A 23531-nucleotide genomic window follows, 5' to 3' on the forward strand; every position below is an offset into this window, starting at 1 on the left:
CCTGAAGAAGGGAGTGGCGACCCACTCCAGTATTCTTGCCTGGGAAATTCCATGGACAGATGAGCCTGGTGGGCTACAGTCCATGGGGTCACAGAGACTTGAATATGACTGAGCTACTAACACACACAGGTGGTGCTAGTGGTAAAGAATCCACTTGCCAATGCAGGAGACTCAAGAGGTGCAGTTTGATCCCTGGGTTGGGAAGATCCCCTGGAGAAGGAAATGGAAACACACTCCAGTATTCCTGCCTGGAGAATACCATGGACAGAAGGACCTGGCAGGATATGGTCCATAGGGTCGCAAAGAGTTGGGCATGACTGAAGCAACTTACCACACACACATTGGGTCCTTAAAACATGACGATTTTTTTCCCCAGGGTATTTTATTTAATAATGCTTAAGTGGCAGGATAGTACTTTTGAGATCATAGTCTGTCTCTTCTGATTTTTTCCATCTTACCCTCAGTTTAAACACATCTCTATCTTGTGCTCATTGCTGCAAGAACGGTTGACAGGAGGAAGAGAAGATGGGGCTTGGAGCTGAGTCGCTTCCTCTATTTCATTTCAAGTCCTAAATTTAGAAGGGTGGGGAAGATGTATCTTTAACATCCATGGAAAATAGAGGGTGAAAAAAACCCTGCCTTTCCCCAGTCTAGGAGATGATACCCCAGACTAGGGGGTGGCAGGGGAGGGGTGGATGGATAGGATGACAGAGATGCAGAATGAGGGTGAACACCTGGAAACAGTGTGTGATGTTGGGAGAGAGAGCGAACCTGGCACATCAGGATAGATGGAGAGAGGGACCAAGCATGGTTTTACGAGATATGAGAAGCAGCAGAGGTATTTCTGTGTCCCTAAGACAAGGAATTACACAGAGCATTGATGACCCCGAAGGACCACTAATGACTGAGGATCAAAGAGATGGACACCGTTTCAGTAGACACCTACATGGAGAGATGACTGGGGGCCCCTCAACACCCTAGCCCCTTATACATCCCCCTGAAATCAGCTGGCACCCTAAATGGCAGCCCACTCCAGTATTCTTGCCTGGAGAATTCCACAGACAGAGGAGCCTGGCAGTCTACAGTCCATGAGGTTGCAAGAGTCAGACACAACTGAGTGACTAAAGAAATGGGAGAATTCCAAATGTGCCAAGGTTGAATCCCCCCACTCAGATAGAAGAGGGACTGGAAGTGACACTAAGATGGATGTGGAAAAATGACTTTTTTCTTTTTGAATTCAGATTCTTACCCGCTAAACTACAACTTCTTTTACAGATGATGTTTTCACAGCTAGGTAACTTGCCTAAGGCCCTACAGGCAGAACTTAGTGAAACTGATTCAGACTCAGGTTTTGCTTGCTCTCAAGCTTTTGACCTGAGTGCCATACAAGACATATGGCTGGGAGGGTTCGAGCAGAATTTCTTGGAGGATCTCATAATTGGGCTGCTTCAGAAAGATGAGGACAGGCTGGAGTTGATACAAGGCTGAGGGTGAATGTCCAATTACACGGAGTTCTGTAGACAATAAATGATTTCTGCAGCAACTCCCGAAGATTTGTGTCAAGTTTACTGTGAAACATAGTCCTCCTGAAAAATAATAGTCTTTGGCAAAAGTGATTTAACATAGCTTGTGTTATTCTGAGCCAGAGTTTTCATTCAGCTTTCTTTCCACTGAGAGGTGGGCCCACCAACTATACACATAGCTTTAGAATCAATAATATTCACTTTCCTCTGAGTAAAAGACCTGTGTTGTGTGAATGGACAAAGTAGCTTCCCTTTGCAAAGTATGTGTGGGATGCTGCTGGTCTTTTTTTTTTTTTTTTTTTCCTGCTGTCATTCCCACAGCTATTTAGTCTGAGAAGCACATAGAAAGGAGTGGGGGCCATGTTCCCTCCTGCTTGAGTTGGATACTGCTCTGTGCATGGCTTGTTGATGGGGATGCCTCTCAATGAACACAATTTCACGGATGGTTGGCTATCAATTTTGAGCAATGCAAATGGTGAGACCATTCGAAATCTTGCTTTCTCTCATTTCAGTGATGGAGATATCCACTGAATGCAAAGACTAAGTGAAGTGTGTAATAGACTCCCATAAACTGTGGCTTTAAAACCTGCACACAACCCCAGGGTTTAGAACTGTAGTTGTAAGGACTGGTAGTCAGGGATGCTCTGCCCTCAGGGCTGGCCATGACACAGTCTCAGCAGGCTTTCTTGATCCTTTGGTTGCTATGTCTCCATCCTTCCAGCATTTTCAGTCAACATTTACATGGTGGGTTCTAAGTTCATAAGAAACATATGACTTATGGGATGACCCCAAAAGTCAGTACTCTGGCGTTAGGCACCTAGATTCTGGTTGATATATGAGGAAGGGCCCTCATATATCAACCAGAATGCCTCTGCCATTCTCCAGGAGCACAGAGGCAAGACAGTCTTCAAAGACCCAGAGCAAGTAAGCAGCAACAGTGAGGGTCTAGAATTCTTTTCTGACTCCAGATTCAGCCCTCCCATTAAACCAAGATGCCCAGTGGGCCAGTCATTATCTTTGGCCTTAGCTTGACTTTGTCTGATCTGGGGAAGAATGCCCGGGGAGTCTTGGCAAATGGTTTGACTGCAGATTCCAGAATCTTCTGGCCTTCCTTGCTTGGCTATTAAATGTCATCTGGTTCTACACATCTCTAGAAGCAGAGGAGGGTGCAGCAGTGTAATTAAGGCTGTGGGTGACACAGTTCTCGGTGCAAATCCAGGCTCTAGGTGACCCTTCCCAAGGTTCTTATGTTCTTTGAGTCTCAGTTTCCTCATGAGCAAAATGGAGATGATAATTACATCCACAACACAGGGTTATTAAAGAGAAGACAAGCCAGAGCTGAGCACAGTGCAGGAACTCAAAACTAGCAGTTTTGGTGCCAGCAAGAACCAAGGAGCTCTGAGATGAGATGATGTCATGGGAGTCTTCTTTTTCTTCAGGGGTCTCCTTCTCTTTTTTTCTCCTTGCCCTAGTGTGTCTCTCAGAGAAGTTAAAATGATACTTAGAATTAAAATGGTCTTTTTGCTCTAAGACCCTTGTTAAAATTTTCTAATTAATGTAACTTTCGGAATGAGATTCAAAGTTAAAATTGTAACTCAGTTATCCTGTATTTCCACACATAAATCACCAAATTTTAAAGCTGATTTCATCTGTGTTGTCTTTAGACCAATACACCCTTATGCCAAATGAAATCTAGGGCCTAGAATCACCTTTACTTGATTTTTAAATACAGACAATGCTAAGAGACACTGTGTTAGTCACCCCTGTGAGTCAGACGTGAGCCATACACCTTTGTCAAAACAAACTCAAAACTGGGATATAATTCAATAACCAATAATTATTGACCTTCTCCAGGACATAAAATAGGAAGAAAGGGGAGGGAAGGGGAGTCTTTGAGAGCAGATAGTCCTTGCCTTTTGCAAATCCATGCCTTAGTGGGAGATAGAGACCTCCATTAATAACTCCAATGAGATGGTTCCCAAACAGTGCTCCAGGAACACTAATCTACAAAGAGTGAGTTCCACAGTGAAATAAGACTGAGAAACATAGGTTAGGTAATGTCAAACTGCTTGGTTTCTTGGTGAGTTTCTGAGAGCTTTGAATAAAAAAAGGTGCATTGTGACTCTTCAGTGTGGGGCTGTGGGGATGGCTGATATGGTTTCCCAAACTTGACCTTGGCCTCCTTGTGGAACCTGGGGGACCCAAGCTTCATGAAGCCCTTGGGAAATGCCACTTGAATGTAAGGCAGACTATGCTAGCACGTGCTTCTCTCCCAGCAGCAGAGACCTCCAGGGATGTGAAATAATTTCAACACAGACTTTATTAAGAGAATTTGTATTAAATTAGACCAAGTTTATTAAGTGATGACATGCGCTCCAAGTCTGCACTAATTTTAGTGTCTGGCAAAAATAATGACCTGAAAATGTACACCAGGTCTCAGGACCACATGTGGCTCCAATTCCCCTCTGTCTGAGGAACGGATGCTATTGATTACTGCAACTTTCAGCATCATTTCTGCCTTTTTATTCTTTTTTTGGCCATTCATATTCTTTGCCTCAGCCCCTCCCAAAAGCCACAAGTAAGTGGGGGTTCTGTGTCTGTTCCTTAACAGAGTCTAATTTTTAGAACTATCCCCTTCTCTCTCTCTCTCCTGCTGCTTTGTTTGTTAAGTAGTGGGTAGGACTCAGCCAGACCAGGAGCTAGGGTAGAAGGCCCTCCTCATCCAACACCAGGGGGTGCCATCGTTAGGAAGAGGCAAAGCTGGACACTCTAGGAAGGCCAAGGTCCAGAGCGCTGGAGGAGAGTCCCCAGCAGAGGCAGAGGTCGCTGGGGACAGAGCCACAAGCAGGGAAGACAGTGATGAGCTCTGTCAAGAGCAGATAAGGCTCAGGCAGGGGGCAGGGTGGTACCTTCTTACGTGTATGTTTACAGCTATGCTTCTTCAAACACATTTAGCCATTTCATTAAAACAACTCTAGCTCTGATATCATATAAAATAAATAAGTCAGAGCTTCTCTGGTTGTCGTGATGGGGGAGAGGTGCTCTGGAGTGTCACCTGCTGGGTCATCTCTGTGGCTGGCACATCAGTACCCTTCCTGACTCACTCCCATGACAACTGAGTTATAGGCCCTGGGTGGTTGGACCCAGGGTAGAGGTCCAGGCACAAAGGAGATTATATAATTTTTATCATATATGAGTAGAACTTGAATTTTTGTTGTTAGAAATGGATGAATAGGGACTCTAAGGAAAAGGACAGATTAATTAGTCTTTTAAACAATCTTCCCGCATGGCATGACCCAGAGAGAGACAAGGGACCTGGTGTTTGTCTAAAGGCAGTGGTTTCTCAGTCAGCACAGACTGATCTTGGCCAGGAGAGAGGCTCTGACTCCATCCCGAAAACGGTGACGCAGAGCACAGAGGTGATGGCTAGGTGGCACACAGCAGCCACACAGAGACAGAAGGACTCTCTTGAGATGCACGGTTCATCCTGACTTCAAAAGCCTTTCTCTAGAACTAAGATATGCTGCCCGCTTGAGGCCATCCTGGCAATATTTCTTAAGTGTAAATGAAATCTCATTTTTTTTTTAATTACTGGAAAAATACCCATGAAAATGAAGTTCCACTGATTACTCTGGCTTTCTGATTCAACCACAGGACACAGTAGGCTAACTGGGGTGGCAGAGTCCTGCCCAGCCTCTGAGCTGGAGCCTCTGAGTGCCAGCTCTGAGTTCCTGGGAGCACCCAGCAAGCAGCTGCTAGCACAATATTTTCCATCCCCATTGTTAACCCCCTGAATGGAAATTTCACAAATGGGAACTGGTTCCCTTGCCAACCTCAAAAGTACCTGAAAAACTCCCCACAATTACAGTCCCAAAAAGGCCTGTTCACACAGTGGGCTTATAATGTGCGTATAAGTGGACTTCGGAAGGCTTAGAAGCACGCCAAGGCAAGGGCTGTATTACAGACCATCAATTTCACAGCACTGTGTCCTATTGAAAGACCTTTTGATGTCTCCTCCCAAGACAAAGGGGACTTCCTTCGTAGCTCAGTTAGTAAAGAATCTGCCTGCCAAGCAGGAGACCTGGGTTCGATTCCTGAGTCAGGAAGATCCCCTGGAGAAGGAAATGGCAAGCCACTCCAGTATTCTTGCCTGGAGAATCCTATGGACAGAGGAGCCTGGCAGGCTATACAGTCCATGGGGTCGCAATAGTAGGACACGACTTAGCGACACCACCACTCAAGACAAAAATATGGCTCCAGGGAGCATGTAAATATTCATGAGAATCCAAGCTCCTAACAAGGCAAGATGCACCCTATGGCCTGGTCTCAGCTCTGTCTCCTCCTCCCCGCTCATTCTGATCCACGAACATTCCAGTGGTAGGGCACCCTGGGCATGCCGACGCCAAGCTGCTCTGCCATGGTGTATGCTGTTGCTACCTTTATTATCCTAGGGAACTCATACTCATCCCCCAAAGCTCAATTTTTAAAGACTTTAAGGGATTTTTCTCCCATGCTGAAAATTCACCAAAGATTATCTTTCCTTTCAGAAAAGATACCTAAATCGTCTCTGCGCTCAGAAGCCTGGATGATGAGTTCTCTCCTACAACATCAGCCCCATCTTTCCGTGCTTGTCTTCTGACTGACTCTTTCCCAGGCTCAGAGACCTTCTTTCTGACCTAGAGATGGACCTGGCTGGCCAGGGCCTGTAGTCCTGGGGAAGGGGAGAAGGTCAGTATGTTCAGGGAGCCGTGGGGAAGCTCAAATCACAGAAGCCAAAGTGTACCAAGGTCTTGTGGAAAATCTGCCATATTGGGTTTAGGTGCAAGGAGCAGAGAAGGAGGTAGAGGAGGCAACCAGCAAATGTTTCCAATTTACACATTCATTCAACTGAAACATGCCAAGCACACTCCAAGTGAATGCCACCGAGTCCTTATAATAACCTTGCAATATAGGTATTACTCTAGATAAGGAAACTGGTGAGAAGGTATTAATAGGAGCTTAAGGAAGTTAGAGATTCTGCAGGTTTCCATTGCAGGCTGGGATGATGGGGATCAGATGTGGTCCCTGAGGGCCACTAGGGAAGTCATGGTAAGGTTCATGGTGACAACATGATTAGGGCCCTTTCTTTCTTTTTAAAATTAATTCATTTATTTTAATTGGGGAATGAATAATTTCTTTGCAATATTGTGGTGGTTTTTGCCATACATCGACATGAGTCAGTCATGGGTGCACATGTGTCCCCCTATTCTGAACCCCCCTCCCACCTCCCTCCCCTACCCCATCCCTCTGGGTGGTCCCAGAGCACCAGCTTTGAGTGCCCTGCTTCATGCATCAAACTTGTACCGGTCATCTATTTTACATATGGTAATATACATGTTTCAATGCTATTCTCTCATGTCATCCCACCATCACCTTCTCCCACATAATCCAAAAGTCTGTTCTTTACATCTGTGCTTCTTTTGCTGTCTTGCATCGTTACTATCTTTCTAAATTCCACACATATGCATTAAAATGCTGTATTGGTGTTTCTCTTTCTGACTTACTTCACTCTGTATAATAGGCTCTGGTTTCATCCACCTCATTAGAACTGACTCAAATGCATTCTTAGCACTCTTTCTTATGGGCAGCATCCAATCTATGTTCCAATCTATGGGCTGGCTGTGGTGTCTAGCTGGGGCATGCAGCCACATGAGAGGGCTGTTGTTCTAACACTAATGATTCCTGGGCAACCTCTGAGTATGATTCCTGGGCAACCTCTGAATAGTATAGCCTTGCTATACTGACTAGTTTCATGGGCTCGCGCCAGATGACAGTCTTCCTCTCCTGATACCCTGGGGAATTCTGCAATACTGGCGAGCTCTTATCACATTCTACGAAACGTTTGAGAAGATTTTTACTGTCATGTGATGTACATAAGACTTCAAGTAGGTGACTTCTACTCAAAAATATACTCTTACTCAGCCATAAAAAAAGAATGAAATAATGCCATATGTAGCAACATGGATGGATGTAAACATTATCGTACAAGGTGAAGTAAACCAGACAAATATCATTGATAATGCTTATATGCTGAATCTAAAAAAAAAAAAAGAGAGATACAAATGAACTTATATACAAAACAAAGACATGAGAAAGTAGCATTGACATATATATATATATACTACCATGTGTAAAACAGATAACTAGTGGGAAGCTGCTTCATAACACAGGGAGCCCAGCCTGATGCTCCGTGATGACCTAGAGGGCTGGGCTGGGGGTCGGGTGGGAGGGAGGCTCAAGAGGGAGGGCATATACATATACATATAGCTCATTCATATTGTTGCACTGCAGAAACCAGCACAACATTGTAAAGCAATTATCCTCCAATTAAAAATTAAAAAAAATTAATGCTAAATAAATTCTTTTTGTTAAATAACAAATATATTTAAAAACTGGAACCCCCCTCCCCCCCACAGATACAGACTTACAGACAGAAAACAACCGTGGTTACCAAAAAAGGAAAGAGGGGAATGGATAAATTAGGAATTTGGATTAACATATACACGCTACTATAAACACAATAGATAATCAAGGACCTACTATTTAGCACAGGGAAGTCTACTCAAGATTTTGCAATAACCTATAAGGGAAAAGAATTTGAAAAAGAAGATATATATATATATACATATATATTTATATATGTATATATATATATGTATATGTATATATATAGCTGAATCACTTTGCTCTATGCCTGAAACTAATACAACAATGTAAAGCAACTATACTTCAATTAAAAGAAATGCATTGTCTTCTGTTGCCTCATTCCTGCTTTGTCTCCTTCCTGGGTTTTGTCCCTAGTGCTCCCAAGGCTGCACCATGTTCCCTTCTTGCCATCTTCTCTTGCATGGAGCTGCCCAGAACTTACTGTTTGTCCCAACCCAGAGGGGTTTATGTCTCCCCTAGAGGGAGCCAGTCCTCCCAAGTCATAATCTTGTACCACAACCCACTTTTTCCTCCCCACACAGTAAATGGTCAGGGTCTCAAATCTTAGTAACCCTCAAAGAAGGCATCATCCGGAGTTTGAGGAGTCATCTCAAAGTACTGATCTGCTTATTTGAGGAGCACTTTACTTCCCCTCTGGTCTCTCACTGATACTTCAAAGAACCCCAGCTGTTAAAGGGAGCAAAGATAAAGATCTCCACCGATCTGAGTGGGGAGCAGAAAGGCTAGATGCATGCTCAGAGAGCTGGCTCTCCTAATTCCAAAGAGGTGATGAGTCTGGGTTTGGGGACTGGAGGACAGGCAGCAGCAGAGGAAGTGAGTTCCCAGAACAGAGGGTCGGGGTCTTACACAATTTGAGTGGGGATAAAGAGAGATCCTTGTCTCCTGACCAGTGTAGAGAGCAACAGAGCCAACTGGCAATTTTTTATACCAGATTCCACTTGCAGGCTTTTCTCTACACAGCCCCAGTTTGAAACCAGATAAGGTTCCAGAACAATAAAATGCATTAGCAACTCAGAGGCAATCCTGAAATTGCTCATGTTGATCTAAAGTCAAAATCTGGTCTCAAGCCAAGTGCTTTATTATTACACAAGGTTAGTGCTTGGATTCCTCCTTATCTTTTTAAGTCCTGTTTTATTAGTAGGGGATAGTAAATTTTCCTGGCTGAAGCTCATACCACTTGCTTTGCCCTTTTCTCTGCCTGTGCCTTTGATGGACTGTACACAGATGGGCCAGGGAGAAGGGCTGGACTTAAGGGTTACCTTGCCAACAAGCGCCAACTGTCAGTTGCATGGCAATGTGAGATGGATGAATGGGCCAGTCGTTAGTCACCAGGTATGGTTCATACGTTGCTCCATCCATGTATAAGGTGACCACAGGAAACTCCACATTGATGACATAGTAATGCCATTCTTTGTCACAAATCTAGTGAAAAGAAAGAGAAGCAACACTTAAAATTGAATACGCAATGAAACATCCAACAGACTTTTATTCTAATTATGAAAGAGGGAGAAGAGACCTTTAGGTTAACAATGTTTATTGCAAAGAACTCAGTGAACATAATGGCTGATATGCACTGAGTTTAGAGAAACACACATCAAATATGATGGAGCAAACCATGGGATAGAGGAACACCTGGGAAATTAATCATTGAGCAAATATCTGACTATGGACGGATTATCTTGGTTGGCAAGTTCTTGGTGGACAGGTGGGGGTGTCAATTTAAACTTGCTCTCTATGAGCAACAGAGAAAAGTTAAATCAAAAATGTTTTTCGAAGCTGGGGGATGGATGGCGCTATAAAAAGAAAGATGCTAGACTGGACGTAGAAATGAAGATGAAGATAGAGAAGGGGCAGAGGAAGGGAAAGAGAAAGGACAAAATAGAAGAGGAAGAAATTAGGAGTTATGAGCAAGGACAAGGCAACAGACAAAGGAAGAAGGAGTTTCATAAGAACAGAAAACCTTCAATTCCTTTGTCTATATTAATGCTTGCCCAAGGAACTCCCTTGGGCACGCTCCCTTCAACTGAAGCAAAATAAATTCTGAGACAGATAGTCTTCCCAAGAAGATTCAGTTTCATCTTTCCTTAGAGTCCCTGGGAAGCCAAAAAGGCATGACAGATGAGTCCTCCTGGCTGAACTTGGTACAGAGCACACCCACATTCATGTCCGCTCATAATTTCAGTACCTAAGACTTCTGGTCTTAGACCTGGGAACCAAAACCTAACCTTAATGGGTGGGTAGAGACATTTGGAGCCAGGATAAAGTCACTATTCCTGACCTCAAGGTACTCAAATCCCGCTTGTTGTTCAGTCTCTAAGTCATGTCTGACTCTGCGACTCCATGGCAGACTCCTCTGTCCTTCACTATCTCCCGGAGTTTGCTCAAGTTCATGTCCATTGAGTCGGTGATGCTATCTAACCATCTCATCCTCTGTTGCCCTTTTCTCATTCTGCCCTCAATCTTTCCCAGCATCAGGGACTTTTCCAATGAGCCAGCTCTTTGCATCAAGTGACCAAAGTATTGGAGCTTCAGCTTCAGCAGCAGTCCTTCCAATGACTATTCAGGGTTGATTTCCTTTAGGATTGACTGGTTTGATCTCTTTGCAGTATGATCCAAATTAGAAGCCAACATGGCGTGTCTTGGGAAAGGAGCTAGGAAGAACAAAAGGTGTCAAGGCTGGGGAATGGCACCCCCTCCCTCCAATCCAAGCAAGTGCCTTAGACGTCACATTAGACTCTGTCTCTCCCTGACTCCCTCACCCTCAGATCCTTCTGCATCCTCTTGTCTTCATTGCCCCTGTCATCTGCAGGAGCAGAGACAGATGAGTTCTGCAGGAAGGTGACCCCAAGGGAGGGCATCGAAGTCCTCCCTACACCCCACTCTGGATTAAATGTGCTGTTTCTCATGAATAGATAACACCAACAGGGATGCTAAATGATCTTTTCCCTTTCATTTTAGAGTAAGATTTTTTCCCCTTAATGTTCTTTTTATACTGTCTTGTCTCATGTCTCAGAAAATTACTCCTTTTGAAGTCCATTAACCTGATAAAGGCTGATGAATATTTTAGGGACCCTTGGAAGGTAAGAAGGAGGGGTCCAGGCAGACATTTCCAAAATCCTGTTACACTTCATGAGTATACAGTTCAGTACTGCATATATCCCACTAGAGGTCCTAACCCAGTTTATACTCCCCTCCTACTTGATGCCTGTGATCAGACACTGCACTGGGTGCAGGAGTCTGGGGGTAGGTCTGGGACCCAGGTGAGGCTGACTAGGGGTATAGGTGTGGTACAAAGGAAGACCTGGAGACAGGGCCTGGGGGCAACAGAAGAATGAGGAGCTAAGGAGAGTTCCGAATGAGGAAGCTTCCAATCCAAGGAGGCCCAACGTACCCTGGACTTGCAGTCCAGGATGCAAGTCAAGGATGGCTAGTCAGAATACCCCCACCCCCAGGATATTCTCTGAGGCATCAGGAAACCTCTGACTAGTCCTGGGTGGGAAGAGGGCAGGTGGAAGTGCAGTAACCCTCTCTACACCTCATACCCTTTGAAATGTAGACAGAACACAAAAGTTGGTTGGGCACCACAAGAGGGCTCCTTGCCCAGGTCACCACCACCCCACTTTCAGTGGCCATGCTCTCGGGCCTGATGGCCACATTGAATCCACGTGCTGGTTGACTCTACAGTGCTCCATGTCTGCCGAAGCTGGGTGGAGGCTGGGTCCTCTGGCTTGCTTTCTTTCACATCACTTACAGGGTGGGTAGCAGGAACAACGCCAAGGAGGTCTGGGCTGGGAGCAGGGTGGTACTCCAGGGTGATCTGGGGACTGGAGAAGCCTCTCATGAGAGGGGAGGAAGTTAGGCTGCCAAGAGTTGGTCTAAATGGCCTAGAAAAGCCCACACGGGAAGTTCTGAGTTGGTTTTCTTAGGAAATCAGGTATTTTTGAACATAGTTATTCAATGTGTGATGCATTTACCTACAAACCAATGTGTGAGGGAGTGTACTAGAGGCTATGTGGAACGCAGAACTTATCAGGTATGTGCTTTGCCTTCAGATTTTCAATTTGGGGCAGGGGTGGTGGTGGTGATTAGGTATCAAATACACATGAGACTTGAATGAAATGGGAATTGAGGTTAGTCTTACAGACAAGACACAATGCACCGTGAGATCCAGAATTCTGGCTGGGAGAAGGTGGTATGTAGGGTGACTAGAACTGCTAAGACTCTGTTAAGAATAGATGGTAAGGAAAACATTCCAGGCAAATGGAGCAACAATCTTTTAATCCTTCATTCATCAGTCCTATTGCCAAAAAAAAAAAAAGATACTAGGCTTGGGACGAATGGAGATTCACTCATTCATTCAGTCCTGTGGACATTTACTAAATGCATATCCTGCTTTGTGAAGGAAATAAAGCACTGGCTCTCATGGAGCTTCCAGTTCAGACATAGAATTGACAAAGGGCTTGCAACAGTTGTGACTCATGCCCACAGATTGTGTGAGGCACCAGAGTGACATGGTGGAGGCGGGTGGGTGTCTGATTGCCCTGTGAGGAGGGAAGGAGCACAGACACAGTCACATCGGTTTGGGAAAGGTGAGAGTGGGAGATGAGGCTACAAGGATAGCTTGGAACTGAGGTCCTAGGACTTGGACAGCTTTTTTTTTTTTTTTTTCCTACAGGCAGTACGAGGTACCAATCTTTGAGGACCGGAGGAAGATGGTAGTCATAGCAATAATCAATCTTGGAACATGCTTCTCAATGTCAAAGCAGCTTTTCCTCTTCCTTGTACCATTTAATCCTCCCTTGTTGTTGTTGTTTATTTGCTAAGTCATGCCCGACTCTTTGTGACCCCATGGACTGTAGCCTGCCAGGCTCCTCTGCCAGGCGATTTCCCAGGCAAGAATACTGGAGTGAAATGCCATTTCCTTCTCCAGGGGATCTTCTCAACCCAAAGATCGAACCTGCATCTTCAGCATGCTCACTGCCAAATCAGGGTCTTGAGCAGATACTTATCTCTTATTTTTTTTTAAATAGTTATTTAATTTTTTACTTTTTTTTGGAGTTGCCCTGTATTTTCACTGCTGCATGTGGGCTTTCTCTAGTTGCAGCGAACGGAGGCCACTCTTTAGCTGCGGTGTGCAGGCTTCTCTTGTTGTGAAGCATGGGCTCTGGCACGTGCAGGCTCAGTAGCTGTGGTGCACGGGGCTACCTGCCCCCTGGCATGTGACATACTCCCAGACCAGGGATCGAATCTATGTCGCCTGCCTTTGCAGGTGGATTCTCGACCTCTGGACCACCAGGGAAGTCCAAGACACTTTTCTCTTGAGTGATGGACTCACATGTCAGATTGCCCAAGTGGTCAGCTATATGTCCCACAGGCATTTCAAACTCACCATGCCCCAAACTGAGCCCTATAGCCCTGTGCCTCAGCCTCTCCTGCTCCTTGTCCCGTGTCCCCTGCCTCAGCAAATGCTCCCTCATCCAACCTGTCATCCAAGCCAGTACACTGGGCTCTGCTTTTGACTTCCTCCCTCTGTCCCTCCCTCCAGCTAAGTTACTGCCAAATGCCAAAGATGCTTCTCTCATTTGCTCTCACCACTTCACCCCCCTTTCTCCTTACAATTTACAGTATGTACTAGAGAGGGGAAAGCCTGAGAAAGTGTGTTTGACATTACAGTAAGATGGAAGGCATTTCAGCAGGGAGAGAGGACCAAATGTAGCAGGAGAAGCGTGAGAAAGCTTTGGTATGAGTGTGGGTGGGACAGAGTGAGGGGCTGCCCTGGGGCTGAAGGCAGCCACAGAGTGCAGTGGGCAGGGCAACCAAGGACGGGGCGGGGAGTCCATGTAGGGTGAGCGTAGGGGTCACAGGGTGGGTATCACACTGGCTTTAGGAATTTCTGGGGAACCATGTTCTGGACTTCAGGAAAGTACTTAAAGCTTCCTAATCCTTAATTCCTCCACCTGTAGAGTAAGGATAATAATAGTATGTATATCATGGGATTGTTGTGTGAACTGAGCTAAAACAAAGCACTCAAAATACTTAGAGCATATTTTCAACCTGAACAGATATGGAAACTCCTTCCCTTTTCCAAATACACTGAGATGCTGCATGAACTATAACAACAATAGCAACAATATAAAACAAAAATAAGAGAGAAAGGCTCAGCCTATAAGCTGTGGTTTCAAAGCCCACAGGAATCAGGAATGACTCAGGTCTTCTGTGTAAAGAAAACTCGAGTTGGCATGTCTGCATAAAGTCTGGGACTGTCTGAAGTCTGGGTCTTGGTTCAACTGCCAACATCTACCTAGGGATGTGGGGGGAAGCCAGCCAATCACTCTGGTAAGCATCTCTTCTGAGATGTTACCCCTCCAAGCCATTCCTGAGCATGCACATTAGCTTCAAGTGTAAACAGCCCACTTGACGTGGAAACCCAGAACTTAGACTCTACTTTAAAAATGCATCTTTGAAGTCTTTAGGCCTTTAGGAAAGACATATTCAAAACCTCTGGAGAGATATGTGCTCCCAACCCAGGGCATGAGCAGGACAATTCCTGCTGGAGATGAACTGAGAGTAAAAACTGATAAAACATAGAGAGAACAATCCTTTGCATGCATGAAAAAAAGCAGACAAAACAGATGATGAAAGATTCCAGGAACCAGAGAAAATAGAGCAACTGGAAAGGAGATAGGGGAAGGCAGGTTTGAAAAAGAACCAGAGAGAAATTACAGAAATAAAAGATATAGTGGTTGAAATAAATCAAGAAAGCCGACAACAGAGTTAGTGAATTGGAAGAAAGATTACAGCGAAATGAAACATTTGATAAAGCAATCAAGAGAGATGGATTCTGTGCATGACAGAAAGATACTTTCCAACCAGTGTTGTCAGATATGTGTGGCTGGAGGTGAGGCTGGTGGAAAGCAGTGGGGTTGGGATCCTGAGAAGCTTGTACACCATGCTAAGGAGTGTGTTACTTTATTTAAGTAAGTGCCTTGTGTTCTAGAAAGCCACTTTTCACTGCAGCAGCCTTCTCATGTGTTAGATTCAGATGAGAATGAATACATAAGCTTCACAAGCTCCTGCCCCACAGGACATATTTGAAGGGTAGGTCAAAATTGAACTTTGGTTGCTGAAATGGAACACTAATGAACCAAGAGGATTGAAACCAACTGCATTCTCACTGAGGACTTGCAAGGCCACCCGGCCCCAGGCCACTGTTTCAGAACATTAGAAAGATGAGGTTTTGGTTAGTGCTAAGATGGCATCACTGGCTGAGTGAACTCCAGGAGCTGGTGATGGGCAGGGAGGCCTGGCGTGCTGCGATTCATGGGGTCGCAAGGAGTCGGACACGACTGAGTGACTGAACAGAACTGAACTGAAGATCAACCTTAAGCCAAGGCAAAGATGCCACTCTTATTTGCAAATCGATTTAAGATCTCCCCAGGAGGTAGCCTGCACTTCTGAATTGGCAGGGAAAAGTTCAGTGGTTTTTCAGCAGCAGGTGTTTATGACAGCTCAGAAAGCACCTGCTGGGTCTTCTGTCAAAAAGCAATTGCTGACTCAGGGCAGTGGAGCCCAGGGGAGCAGGAAACATAAAAGGTGGCCTGTGTCAAAGCAACTACTCCCATTTGCAATTTGGTTGATGAACATTTGGGCAAATCCTCAAAACCATCCCAAAAGGCTGTCTTTATAATTTGTACTCAGAGAGTATAAAGCAAGAATTGCTAGCACCCAGGATTTAAATTTATCCATGGGGAGAGAGGAACACCTTTATTATGCAGCAATGATAAGACTGGTGTCCTGGCCCCATGATATGATTTTTGCCTGTGTGATCAGCTTGCTGGATCAGCTGGTGTCACCCCAGCAAGACACCCTGGGGATATCCTTTAACTTCCAGGTCTTACTGATGGGCCTCATTTCCATGCAATGAAAAGGTGCACTTCAATTAGTCCCTCAACCAGGACAAAGCTTCTCTTGCCCAGCCTGGGGCTGATTGGAAAATTCTGCAAAGCCCCACAGAGGTAGGGTTGGCTGAGTTGAAGTGAGAGTCAGAGGTTAGGGCAGAAATCTTACTCTCAGTAAAGTGGGAGTGAATCAACCCTGAATATTCATCGGAAGGACTGATGCTGAAGCTGCTGAAGCTCCAATACTGTGGCCACCTGATGTGAAGAGCTGACTCATTGGAAAAGCTTCTGATGCTGGGAAAGATTGAAGGCAGGAGGAAAAGGGGACAAGAGAGGAAGAAATGGTTGGATGGCATCACCGACTCAATAGATATGAGTTTGAGCAAACTCCAGGAGATAGTGAAGGACAGGGAAGCCTGGCATGCTACATTCCTTGGAGTTGCAAAGAGGCAGACATAACTTAGTGACTCAACAACAACAACAAGAAACGTCTGTTGTCTAAACTGGCAATCTGTGGTATTTTGTTATAGCAGCCTGAGCTGAGACATTTAGGAACTTGAAGCTCTAGACATGCAAATTCTCAAGGCCTACCCTAGACCACTGAGGAGGAGTGGGCCTGGCAGTCTGTGGCCAGGCCCTCCAGGTGGTTCAGAGAGGATAAGTCTGGGAACCACTGCTGCAGAGAACTTGCTGTGCTACTGTGGGGAATAAAACAGTCAGTTTGCCAAATTTTCTGAAGTCCTTTATTTTATTTTCCTGTGTGTGCTGCGTGCTCAGTTGTGTCCAACTCTTTGCGACCCCGTGGACTGTAGCCCCCCAGGCTCCTCTGTCCATGGGATTTCCCAGGCAAAAATATTGGAGTGGGTTGCCATTTCCTACTTCAGGGGATCTTCCTGATCCAGGGATTGAAACCATAACTCTTGTATGTCTGGCATTGGCAGGCAGGTTCTTTACCACTGCACCACCTGGGAAGCCCTTGGGGTGCCTATGAATATTGCCTGGAACAAAAAATCTCAGAAGACACAGCCTGTGAGATTCATTCAGTTCATTCAACACAGACTGATCGCGTGCCCAGTATGTCCCAGGCACTTCCCTGGAATTGGGAATGTGACAGCATACAAAACAGGAAGGTTTCCGCCAGCGCCTTCCCACTGTCCGCCAGATGCTCCTGTCTCTGTATACCCTCCCCTCCGGCCATCCCTCCTGCCCCACCTGGAAGCTTTCCTGCCTCTGTTCACACATTTGAGCACTCCCTCACACCCCCCAAACATAAAGCCTCTGAAGCCCAGCTTTCCCCCTCCTCCCTGCTTTTTGTTTCCAGGACATGCCATGGAATTCATCTGCAGGTATTCTCATCCTGAATTTCCCCAAGAGTTAACATCTGTCAGGGCCTTGGGGCTCAGATTGGAGCCTTGGAAGCATGGTCTGCCTGTTGCGGGTTGTAAGTAACTGTGTACAGAGCAAGTTTAATATTTTAACAGGCCAGGAAGCACATGTCTTCAACTTGACAATTAGGAAAGAGACTATTCTTCCTCTAGGATTCTTTCCCTGATCACAATTGACTGCACGAAGACCGATCACTTGGTTCCAGAAAGGGACTGTCTTGAAAGTGAGTGAACCCCATCACTTTAGGATGGGGTTGAGGCAGTTAGGGTTCCACCGAATGAGTAAGACTCCTTCCTATAAAAGACTGTGAGTTTCTCAAGGTATGGTCTAAAGGAAACAATGGCCACTTAAAATTACTGAATGAATGAATGATTACAGTATAAGCCAGTAACAGTGGAATTTGTTCCTCTAGAAAAAGGTGATGAGAGTCCAGATTAGGAAGCTGGAGCATGATCATGATCATGGGGATGAGGCCATATCTGTGTCAAACACTTGGAATCCTGGTGACCTCACTAGGCTGGCAGCCTAAGAGGAAGGGTTGCAAAAGTTCAGCAGACATGAAGAGTTCTGGAAGGTTGGAGACTCATGGGGTCAAGGAAGGAGGGTGAAGCTCATCAGATATGAGTGAGTCCTAGTAACAGTAAGACCCTGGCCTAGAAAGGACCCAGGACCATCTTAGCAGCCTCCCGCCACTCCATCCCACCCAGAGGCATGGTTGCCTCCTTGCAGTCTCACTGACAGGCAATGGGTTTGTAGTTGGGGGAAATTGCCTTTCTGATCTGGAACCTGGGGCAAGTTTCTTTAAGTGCCAGTTTCTTCATCTGTACAGTGGATAGAACATCCGTGTTGCAGGAAGATCTGATTATGTATGCAGTGGGTATTACTGATAGCAATAGTGGGTCAGAAATTATTCTAGGTGTTGCATATATAAAGTGAGAAATCTGTATGCAGATCAGGAAGCAACAGTTAGAACTGGACATGGAATAACAGACTGGTTCCACATAGGAAAAGGAGTACGTCAAGGCTGTATATTGTCATCCTGCTTATTTAACTTCTATGCAGAGTACATCATGAGGAACGCTGGACTGGAAGAAGCACAAGCTGGAATCAAGATTGCCGGGAGAAATATCAATAACCTCAGATATGCAGATGACACCACCCTTATGGCAGAAAGTGAAGAGGAACTAAAAAGCCTCTTGATGAAAGTGAAAGAGGAAAGTGAAAAAGTTGGCTTAAAGCTCGACATTCAGAAAACGAAGATCATGGCATCCGGTCCCATCACCTCATGGGAAATAGATGGGGGAAACAGTGGAAACAGTGTCACACTTTATTTTGGGGGGCTCCAAAATCACTGCAGATGGTGACTGCAGCCATGAAATTAAAAGATGCTTACTCCTTGGAAGAAAAGTTATGACCAACCTAGATAGTATATTCAAAAGCAGAGACATTACTTTGCCGACTAAGGTCCGTCTAGTCAAGGCTATGGTTTTTCCTGTGGTCATGTGTGGATGCGAGAGTTGGACTGTGAGGAAGGCTGATAGCCAAAGAATTGATGCTTTTGAACTGTGGTGTTGGAGAAGACTCTTGAGAGTCCCTTGGACTGCAAGGAAATCCAACCAGTCCATTCTGAAGGAGATCAGCCCTGGATTTCTTTGGAAGGAATGATGCTAAAGCTGAAACTCCAGTACTTTGGCCACCTCATGCGAAGAGTTGACTCATTGGAAAAGACTGTGATGCTGGGAGGGATTGGGGGCAGGAGGAGAAGAGGAAGACAGAGGATGCAATGGCTGGATGGCATCACTGACTTGATGGATGTGAGTCTGAGTGAACTCCGGGAGTTGGTGATGAACAGGGAGGCCTGGCATGCTGCGATTCCTGGGGACACGACTGAGCGACTGAACTGAAACTGATACATAAAGTGAGCAAAAGTAGACACAGTTTCTTCCCTAAGGGAATAGACAGAAGGTGAAATGTTCACATAAATAAATGTAACTTTATATCTGAAAGAAATACTAGAAGGGGATGTGTAAGCATGTGTGCTAAATCCCTTAAGTCATGTCCGACTCTTTGCAACCCTGTGGACCATAGCCCACCAGGCTCCTCTGTCTACGGGGATTCTCCAGGCAAGAATACTGGATGGGATTGCCATGCCCTCCTCCAGGGGATCTTCCCAACCCAGGGATCAAACCCATGTCTCTTATGTCTCCTACATTGGCAGGCAGGTTCTTTACCACTAGCGCCACCTGGAAAGCCATGAAGGGGAGGTACCAGGTGCAAAATGAGTCCATAATTGGGAGGTTTATCCGGTTGTGGAGGTTGGAAGTGATGGTGAAAGGTAGGAGGCAGGTGAGGGGGTCAGTAAGAATGCTGGAGGCAGAGGAACAGTGCAGGTGGTCGCCCTGTGGCTGGAACACAAGGATGAGGGCACAGCTTATAACAGGGTGGGCAGAGACTGGCAGAGCAGGTGCCATGGAAGTGCCAGTCCTGGCCTTTCTCCCAGCCCCACCACTGCCAGCACACACGGGGTCTCCTCCAAACTCCCTGCCCCCCGATTAGCCTTCCTGTCTCCTCAGACCGGGCTCTTTGCTGCTCCAAACCTATGAGGGTGCCCATTCCCCACCAGGGGCTCTCTCCTCAGCCCAACGCTAGAGAGGGGCTGTAGCAAGTTCAATGCTGAGGCTCTGGAGTCTGGCCCCCACACTCAAATCCCGATTTGATGACTTTCTGGCTGTCATGGCACAATGTGACAGGTGACAGGCAAGTCACATTTCCTCTCTGTGCCTCAGTTTCTTCATCTATAAAATGGAAATAATAACATTAGTAACCACCTCATGAGTACCTCATATATATGACCTGACATCAGTTCAGTTCAGTTCAGTTCAGTCACTCAGTTGTGTCCGACTCCTTGCGACCCCATGCATGCCAGGCTTCCCTATCCATCACCAACTCTTGGAGCTTGCTCAAACTCATGTCCATTGAGTCGGTGATGCCATCCAACCATCTCATCCTCTGTCGTCCCCTTCTCCTCCCACCTTTAATCTTTCGCAGCATCAGAGTCTTTTCAAATGAGTCAGTTCTTCATATCAGGTGGCCAAAGTATTGGCATTTCAGCTTCAGCATCAGTCCTTCCAATGAATATTCAGGACTGATTTCCTTTAGGATGGACTGGTTGGATCTCCTTGCAGTCCAAGGGACTCTCAAGAGTCTTTTTGAACATCACAGTTCAAAAGCATCAATTCTTCAGAACTCAGCTTTCTTTATAGTCCAACTCTCACATCCATACGTGACTACTGGAAAAATCATAGCTTTGACTAGATGGACCTTCGTTAGCAAAGTAATGTCTCTGCTTTTTAATGTACTGTCTAGGTTGGTCATAACTTTTCTTCCAAGGAGCAGCATCTTTTAAACTCAGCATTCAGAAAACTGAGATCATGGCATTCGATCCTATCACTTCATGGCAAATAAATGAGGAAACAATGGAAACAGTGACAGACTTAATCATTTTGCACTCTAAAATCACTGCAGCCATGAAATTAAATGATCAGACATAGTGAGTGCTTAAAATAGAGGGGACTACTCTTGGTGCTTGCTTGGTCCTCATTACCTTCAACTACTTCCTCTGCCTTCCCTGCAGGTGGTCCAGGACATGCCCAGCTTCTCACTCCCTCAGGCTATCCAGGCTACTCTGTATCAGCCCACACCATCCCTGCCCACCTCCACCCTCTCAAGTCCCTCTCAAAACTTAAACAATACAATATTGTAAAGTAGTTAGCCTCCAAATACAATAAAGACATTAAAAAAAAAAAACTTAAAGCACATATGTAATCCCACATTTTCTAGTAGCTCCATTAAAAATATAAAAAGAAAAAAAAAGTGAGTCAACTTTAATCTGTTATATCTATTTATCATTTCAACATGTAATCAATAGTAAAACTTAGTCAGACACTTTCCATTATGATTTTCTTATGAAGTCTTTGTGTCAGTCACAGTAACAGCACATCTCAGTTCAGACTAGCTGCATTTCAAGGGCTCAACAGTCACACGTTGGCTGTCCTATTGGTGAAGCCAGTCCTTGACTCCAAGATCCATGAGGGCAAGAACCATGTCTGTCTCCAGGTATGTGGTAGGTTCTTGGTAACTGCAGATCGCATGAGTGAAAGCATGGATGGATGGATGAATAGGTGCCATATTCTGCAAAGCCTCGTCTGCTCTCCCCTGAGGCCTCTTCCTCTGTTATTGGGCACACAGTCTTTTAGCCATGATGGGGACCAAGTCCTGGGCACCAAGTGCCCTTTGCTGGAGGACAAAGGATCTGGAGATCGGGTGAGCACCATAAGGAGGGATGTGCAAAGAAGGAGAGGGGGCTGGCAAAGATTTAGGTTGTGTCATGGAGGATAGACCCCATCCTCGGGAGCCCTCAGCCTCCTGGCTTCAGCAAGAGAGGGAGGAATAGATGTTTTGGAGGAGCTGCAGAAAAGTAGGTGGGAGGGTCCCCTGGAGCCTCTGACCAGCCTTTGGGCCAGAGAATATCAGGGACTCGGTCAAGGTGAAGGAACTTGTAGGTGGCAGGGCTGGAGCCCAGAACTCCTGCTTCCTGTCCTCAGGTGCCTTTGAATGTTACCCTTTGGCAAAGATAAAAATGAATCATAGGCTCTTTGAGGGGGACCCCAGGCTGCTCAGATGCAGCTAACTATTCAGTAATGTATGCATTTGAAGAAAATTAATTTTTCATCCTGCCACTCAGAATATTAAGGCTGGCTGTCCATAAACACACAGTTTGACTCCTCCTTGCAAGTTAAAAAAAGAGGAGGCATCTCAGCAGATATCTTTAGCAAAACGTAATTATAATTTAGTTGACATTTATTAATATCTTGGTGTAGATTAATAAAACTCCCCTGAATAATTCAAATAATAAATTCTGCCCCCTTGGAAAATTGAGCTGATCTTGAATGGAATTGTTTAAGTGTTTCCATCTCCAAAGACATAGCACATGCCAAGTCAGCCAGTGCCTCCTGTATCTCAAATCTCACTGGGATTTCCTTAGGTATTGGCTCTGCAAACCAGGTGCCACATGCCTAACCTGTCTCATCTTTGGTCACATGCCCACCTGGTATGTATCTGTCAGCTCTCCAGTAGAGTGGCTGAGACAAGCATGCCTTCCAAACAGAGTGGCTGAACTTCTAGCACAGACACTCCCCCACATGGGCTTCCTACTCTGATTTTGCCCTGGTGGCCTCTGAAGTGCCTGATTCTAATTACAGAGTGTCAGTGCGCCTTGGCTGTAAACTTCACATGGCTGCTCCAGAAATGATCCATCCTGGCCACACGTGGATCACCTGCTCCTCCCCGCTCCCCCATCCGCAGAGTGATTTCTGGAGAGAGAAGAGCCGATATGCATTTTACAGGGGCCTCCAGGGAAGGCCTGTGAACAAGTTGCCTCTGTTAGGAATTCCACAGCAAAGAAATTGGGTGCTCTGTCTGAACTACAAGTCAGCCAATTAAGTTTGGGAGACTGTGTAGAAATCTTTAGGGAACAGCTGCAGGGTTAAGTCCATCAGCACATCCAAGATCTTAAGACCGGTCAGTTAGGGAGATTCGCTACTTGGAATTTTCACTCTTGGGTTTTAGTCTCACACAAAGCTATGGGAACAGTTTTCAAGATACAGCAATATCTCTTCTCCCTCCGCACTTCCTCTTCCTTCTCCACTGGAACACCCAGAGAAACACTGGAACCTGCCAGCACCAACCTTCTCTTGTTTTGGAGACAAGGTGGTGTGCTCTGACCAGCTCCATGCCCAGAACAGTCACTCAGCATGGACTCTGGGGCACCGATGAAGCACTGATCAGGTGCAAAGCACCTGCTAGTTTCAACCTTGGGTCTGATTGTAGATGTCAGGAAATACAAATGGGCCACTACATTAAGAGAAATACGTGTGGTTCATTCACCCTGGCCTCTATCCAAGCTACATTGTGTGGGGACCAGGCTGTATATAGTCTTCAAACAAGATCGGGGAGGCCTAAGTGCACAATTCTGTGTTAGCCTTTGTATTCCTTTGCATGGGCTGCTAGGGACCCGAGGTAGTACGGTGGTAAAGAATCCACCTGCAGTGCAAGAGACACAGGTTTGATCACAGGGTCAGGAAGATCCCCTGGAGGAGGAAATGGCAACCCACTCTAGTATTCTTGCCTGAGAAATTCCATGGACAGAGAATCCTGGTGGGCTACAATCATGGGGTCA

General features: G+C 45.7%; 1 protein-coding gene across 1 annotated transcript in view; it reads right to left on the reverse strand.

Annotated features, from left to right (window-relative positions):
* The window catches only part of CLSTN2 (calsyntenin 2), a 731451-nt gene that overhangs the window by 29968 nt on the left and 677952 nt on the right, over positions 1-23531 (reverse strand). The window contains exon 9 of the mRNA XM_052642128.1: positions 9269-9431. Coding sequence (XP_052498088.1) covers positions 9269-9431 — 163 coding nt within the window. The remainder of the gene's footprint in view (positions 1-9268; positions 9432-23531) is intronic.

This window comes from Budorcas taxicolor, chromosome 1 (genome assembly GCF_023091745.1).
Source record: "Budorcas taxicolor isolate Tak-1 chromosome 1, Takin1.1, whole genome shotgun sequence".
In the NCBI taxonomy this organism is placed as follows: domain Eukaryota; kingdom Metazoa; phylum Chordata; class Mammalia; order Artiodactyla; family Bovidae; genus Budorcas; species Budorcas taxicolor.